The 6,998-nt window shown below is 29.9% G+C and overlaps 1 protein-coding gene across 1 annotated transcript in view; it reads left to right on the top strand.

Annotated features, from left to right (window-relative positions):
- The first annotated feature begins 4,927 nt into the window (after positions 1 to 4,927).
- Positions 4,928 to 6,998, top strand: part of LOC21397201 — a 6,052-nt gene continuing 3,981 nt past the window's right edge. Inside the window, exon 1 of the mRNA XM_024165834.1 lies at positions 4,928 to 5,227. Within this exon, the coding sequence (XP_024021602.1) occupies positions 5,012 to 5,227 (216 nt within the window). The 5' untranslated portion in view covers positions 4,928 to 5,011. The remainder of the gene's footprint in view (positions 5,228 to 6,998) is intronic.

Below are 6,998 nucleotides of genomic sequence, written 5' to 3'. Positions count from 1 at the left end.
AACGTTGCAAAGCATGCACTATTGTTCTTTCTTATCTTTATTATTTTCTTTTTGAAATGAATTATAGAAATATTTTTGAGTTACCAAACTACCAGAATAGCTATAATTGCAGGCAGTACAGGATGTTGACACGTTACCTGAGTTACCTCCCTTTAAAGCTCTTTCTTCATATCTAACCACATAAAAAGTATGCTTTGGTAGACAAAATAATGTTCTCACGCGCCATATGGTCACGTAGCTCTTACAGTGTTAATCCCCACATCTATTGTACAACTAAATTGATCCTGTTTTTTTTATTGATTTAAATTTAAAATTTAAATTTTATTATAGTAAAAAATTCTTAAAAATAATTACATTTAATTTTTTTTGTTACAGTAAAAAATTCTCACATAATATCACATCTCAACTCAAATTAAAAACTTGAATTAACGAACCGAATGGAGTAAGAAAAGAAATATTTACATTTAAAAAAAAAAACAAGAAAAGAAATGGAAAAGTTTGCTTTGTTCGTCCCACTCCCACCCCATTTTATACAGCAGATAAAAGTGTAATGAAAAAGAATATACCCAAATCCAAAATTCTTGACTATCATCGACATTTAGTGATGAGAATATTGTTTGATGTTTATACCATTTTATTTAGTATGATTTGATGTCCAAAAATATAGGCACTATTAGAAGTATTTTGCTATTAAGTAAAGCCATTTTTTTAGAGCAATCTAATGCTAGTTCAAGGAGTTTGGTGCATGCCAACTATTTAGTCTACTTTTTTTTTTTAATATAAGGCGTTGGTCGGTTCTGTTTCAATCGAACCTGCAATGCTGGAATTAAGGACCGAACCATTCACGCAGTAGGTGGTTTGGTTAACCAACCAATAGTCCCATTGATCGATTATGTCGGTTTTATATAAGCAGTTTGTTGATTGATAGACGATCGGTTTCGGTTTTTCAATTTTTTTAATAGTAAAAAAAACATTTTATATTTTCACATGTCAAACATATTACTATTAGGAAAATTTTGTTTACACCCCCAAGTTTTTATTAAGGCACCCAAAATGATTAAATTTTAAAAAATTTTGCTTTTGAATAATAAAATCTTGTATGATTCCATAATTACCCTTATATGCACCCCATGTTTAAACCATTTTGTTAAAAAGATTTTTCACTAACTTTCTATATGAAGTTTTTTTGTTCAATTTCATTTGAACTTAAAATCAGACTTTATAGATTTATTAAGCAAAAGGGTTTCCTTGATATCATCATAATTTTAATTACTGATTGTTTATTGAGTGTTTCTTCGTTTTTTTTTTTTTTTTTTATGCTTTATTTTCTGAACATGTTTTGTTTCGTAATATGACTTCGTTGGCGTCGATGTTATACCTAGATTTGTCTATCACGTTATTAAGAAGCTCTCGTAGATTCTAATTTCAAGCAAAATAAATTTAAACTAGCAGTAATTTAAATTCTGATTTCAAGGTAACTATTTTCGAGGAATAAACGTATGAAATCTGATTTCAATTTTAAATGAAATTGAGTAAAAAAATATTCAAATGGAAAGTCGGCCAAAAAGAAAAAGAAAGCAAAATCTTTATAACGAAATAGTTTAATTACATAAAAGTAATTGTGGAATTATATGAGATTTTGTTATTCAAAAGCAATAAATAAATAAATAAATAAATAAATAAATAAAAATTTAAACATTTTGGGATGCCTTGATAAAAATTTGGGGTGTAAATATAGTTTCCCTTGCTGTTACTATTTCTTCTTTTCTTTTTCTTTTTTTTTTCTTTTCTCGCTTGCTTAAACTTACTTCTTGTGTTTTATGGATCTTAACCAAAGCTTAGTGCATGTGATGTATTTAATAATACCAACTAAATTATAAATGTATTTGGTGCAATTGGGTGTGGGTGTAACAGTTTGTCTAGTGCATGTGCATGTCCCTGACATTCCCTAAAGTTTCAACTTTTTTTTTTTTTTTTCCTCCCTTTTATTTGCAAGTACAAATTAAATGAAAGTAATTAGCCAAAAGCTGTTAACCCAGATAACTTGCCACTATCATTACTCCTTTTTGATAATAGACTTATCTAAAGATGTAATAAAAAGAAAAAATAAATATATTTATTTAATATTACAGCTTCTCTTTCCCACGTGAAAAGACCCATCTTCAAAAGATGGGCTACCGGGCTACCCCATTGTCTCCAAGCCCATCCAAAAGGTGAAGAAAAAAACCTTTTCTTTTCTTTTTCTTTTCTAATTCTTGGAAAGGACTAATGTTTATTATTATTATTAAAGGCAAATCAATTGCTGGAATCCTTACCGTTTAGGGGTTCTATCTTTGTTCTTTGGATTCCCATAATTTTAGGAGTTTCTCTTGTAGGCCTGTTGTACTCGTAATATCAATTTTTAATTGTTAAATTAGATCAAAATTATATTAAAAAAATATGTATAATAGGCAATTTTATATACAAATTTAATAGTTAAAAATAAAAAAATATCCGTAATTCATTTTTTTTAAGTTCCCTTTTTTATTAAAGATCATTTATGCAAAACTGATTTTCAAGCGTGCAAATGATCTACACTAGTTTAGAGTCAACAACAACTACAACAAACAAAACCAACTCGAATATTAATTCCTCAGCTAATTCTAAAAGTCCATTTATGCAAAATTGACTTTCAAAAAAACTAATCAAATCTCGAGAAAAACAAAATCTTGTATTTTTCTTAAATTTTGTTAGCAGTTTGCACTCCTGTCTCTTTTTTTTTTTTTTTCAAGTTAATAAAACAAATTTTATAAAGAAAAGATCACTGATATAAAACCGTTTAGTTTGCTGATTTGAGTTTTTAATTCGGGTTAAAATGTGATTTTATGTGAGAGTTTTTTACTATAGCAAAAAAATTAAATGTGACTGTTTCTGAGAGTTTTTTACTGTAACAAAACTCAAATTCTAAACTCGAATCGATAAAATGAACGGGTCCTTAACACATTTCTATTAAGTTTGCACTCATTAATAAAAAAAAGTCATCTATTAAACTTCTCACTCTAATTCACTAATAAACGAAAAATTACGAAAATTATACCAGGCACGAAGGCTAATAATAAAATAAAATAAGAATATCCAAAAAATGACAACTCAACGTAAAAAGCAAAAAGAAAAAAAAAAACCTTACTTACCATATTCCAAAATTTAAGCCAGCAACAGAGTTAGGAATAAACTTAATAAACTTTTATCCCTAACACGTAATATATTCCTAATTCAACAATTAGATCATTTAAAATCAGTTAATCACCGTCCATAAAAAAAATAATTGACACCATTAGTCTTTAATCTCTTTAATAGGTGACAATTTAATTTTTTTTTTTTAAATTTTGACGAAAAGGTCTTTAAACTCTACAAATGTTGACAATTAAGCCATTTTCGTCTACTTTCCGTTAATTTATAACAGAATCTTGCATGTGACCATCACATGTCCATTTTTCTCAAGAAAAGATAAAAATATCCTCTGACCTCACCCAAAAAAAAGGTTTTATTTTTTTTTCTTTTTTTAGAGCTAGAAATTCGTAATCCTTAAACTTCAAATTTCAGTAATGGAATTTACTCAAGTTTATGTAGAATTCTTATTGCTGATTATTTAAATAATGAACTCATATAGCTTGCTTGCTTGTTGATCAAGACGCAAAAAGCACGAATCTCAATGAAGGAACTTATTGATAACGCTATTCTTATTGCACAAAACCGCGATCACCTCCGCCGCTTAGCTAGCCATCGCCGGCAAAGATCAAATTCTGTTATCCTGCCGTCATCGCCCGATCCTCCACTGCCCACACCCACGCTCAGACAATGCCGCCATTGCCCAACGTCCTCACCTCCAACACCTTCCTCTTTCTCGGAGCCCTCCTCGCTCGTAGCACCGTCATTGCCTCCACGCCGTCCTCGCGTGTCGATTTTCTTCTCCGATCAGATATGCTCTCCTCCGCTTAGCTAGGGGTCACCGACAAAGATCATTTTTTTCTATTAATATAGTTAACGAACGTTTTGAGATAAGTATTTAACTTTTTAATTCTGAGTTTCTTTTGCCTTGTTTTTTTTGATATTTTTGAGTTAAGTAATTTGTGTGTAGATTTTGAGTTGAGTTTGAGTTATAATTTGAGTTGAAGTTGTAACTTGAATTTGTGTTTAGTTGTGTACATTTGAGTTATGATTTGAGATAAGAATCTTTTTTGAGTTTGTGTTTGAGTAAGTCAAAACTTAAATTTATTTTTAGATAGTATTTTAATAAAAACTCAATACTGATGAAAAATTTTAATAGGGTATATGGGTCTAGTTTTATTCGTATTTTCGTTGTCAACGCATAGAAAAAAAATCATTTCAATCAGAATTAAAACGAAAAAGTTATAGTATTTTTAAGAATAAAAAAATACTGTTCATTAACTTGAGTTTGAGTTTCTGAACTCGAGTTGAAGTAAAAACTTGAACTCGAATTTTAATTCTAAACTCGAGTTCAAATTTAAAAGAATATGAACTCGAATAAAATTATAACTCAAATTATCTTTTTTTGAGTTTTTTTCTCAAAAATTACCTCACCGAACAGACTTTTTACTTTTTGAGAACTGCAACATTTTCTTTCAATTAAATCATAGATTAAAAATTATTTCACCAATATGCCCATCTAAATTGGAGTACATGTTGTACTCGTGACGGGTTCTGTCAAAAATTTAATAGAAGTAGACAAAAAAGGCTTAATTGCCAACATTAGTAGAGTTTAAGGACATTTTCGCCAACATCAAAAGAGAGGGATCAATATGCCCTTCTAAATTGGTGCACATGTTGTACACGCGCTCAATCTGCGTGGTGTGAAGACTTTGACAATCACAAAAACAGAGACAACTCTCTCTCTCTCTCTCTCTCTCTCTCTCTTTAAGTATAGTTTTTCTCCTCTCAGTTGAGCGTTTTCTTTTCTTGTCTGAAAACGCAAAAAAAGAAAACAGAGCAAATTAGAAGCGGCGAAAAATAAATGGGTAGACTTGAGCCACTTTCGGAGGAACCCATAAACGAAGAAGACGACTCTGCGAACAGCTCAAAGAAAGGAATGCGTCAGACATGGCGGAACTGGATCAAAACCCATCTCTCTCTCGTCTTCACCAAAAGGTCTGACCTCAAAATCCTCCTCAGCGTTCTTGGTTGCCCTCTTTTCCCTCTCTCTCTCCACCCTCAACACTCCATTCACGAGGTAATCATTCAAAAGTGAAAGCTTTCTCTCTCTCTCTCTCTATATATATATATCTATACGTAATATAGGTATATATATACTGCTCTGTATGATGAACTTAAAAGATGTTATGTGAAAATGATTAGTTCAAAACTAAATCTAGTGATTAGTATACCACTGGTGGTGGCGACATAGCGGCCTGTAAAATATGATTTGAGTTAGATGCGATTTTATATTTTTTATATACTAGTTGACGAAACTATGGAGTCAGATTCTTTACCGTTTAACCTGCGATCTCCGTAGATTGTTAAGTGATATTTAAGCTTGGAGCGAGAGGACAATCCATGAGCAGAAAGGTGTAGTGATTAGTATGTATAAACTTTTTTATTTGGGGTGATCAATTTTAGTGTTATTTTCTTCTTGGCTTCCAGGGAAACACAAGAAGAAAATGTTTGAGATTTTCGTTTTCTTTTCTTTTTTATTTTTGTTTAAAAATATCAGCTTTTTGGTTTTTCCAAGAGAAATATGACTGGCTAGAGAGTAAAGAGAAGGAAAAGTAGTCTGTGTTTCCTTTCTTCAGCACCAATCGTATATGAGTTGTCTTTTAGTACTTTACGTTGTGGTTTTTATTATAAAGTTGCCACAATCACCCCACTATGTAAAAATACAAAAAAAAAAAAAGTTTTATCTTGAATGAGATTCGAGAATCTCAAATAAAATAGTAGGGGCAATAATGTCAAAGTAGTTATTTGACTGATTAAAGAGATTTTACACATAAGTTGAGACTGTTGAGTGGATTGCAGATAAATTTTACTCCGATGAAGCAAAGGAGTGTTTGCTTATTTATTCGATCGACTATATAATTATGAAACACTAAAAATACAGAGTTATGTATTTGCATGTCCCCCCTTTTTTTTCTGAAAGAAAAGTATTTGTATGTTTTTTTGTTGTACGTATTTGTACGTGTTTGTAAATCATGATTTTGTTTTTTTTTCACTAAGAATCTTCAGATATCATGATTGTCAATGCATAGGCCTTTTTCTTAATCTTAAAACTTTTATGACATGAGAAATGTTGTTACATATCAGTGAATATCACCACAATTTTTTAATTAGTTATGAATTCATAAGTTATCTTTGAGATTCACTAATTATAACAAAAAATTCCGCACCGGTCCTATATCCCAATACAACAATTTTTGTTAAAAATCAGTGGTAATCACAGGTAATATATATTTTTTCAATGACATATATTTATGAAAAATCTAGAGGTCCTTTTAATGGAAGAGTATAAAGGTTTATGCCACTTTTTAATCATTATAAGATTACTGCCCCCATTTCTCCCTTTAAATATCAACTTAAGAGGAGCGCAAAATATAATTACCACTTTATAACTAGGAACATGATTAAAATAGCAATATGTATCAAAATAAAATAAAAAGATCTAGTGATGAATTGTTAAATAAATTATTATTTTTTTAAAAAAACATCATGATTTTTTTTTTTATTTTCTTTGACCAAATCACAGTAACATCAATTATAGTGTGCTAAATAAAGAGAACTCCAATCTATGCTTTTGCATAGTGGATAAGAATTTGGTTAGCTTTTAGTTTGTTTAATGATGAAATATTTAATGTTCCTCGCCAATAAGAAAGAGTAGGAAAAAGCTAGTTGCAATTCATTGAATAAAAAGGAACCAACTCTTCTTTTCTCTAGCCAATTTAAATTAATTTGGACTGTTTTTTTTTTTTTTTTTTTTTTTTTTTTTTTTTTTTTTTTTTTTTTTCTAAATA

Source organism: Morus notabilis, unplaced genomic scaffold (assembly GCF_000414095.1).
Source record: "Morus notabilis unplaced genomic scaffold, ASM41409v2 Scaffold353, whole genome shotgun sequence".
Taxonomy (NCBI): Eukaryota; Viridiplantae; Streptophyta; class Magnoliopsida; order Rosales; family Moraceae; genus Morus; species Morus notabilis.
This window is presented reverse-complemented; position numbering and strand designations above follow the sequence as displayed.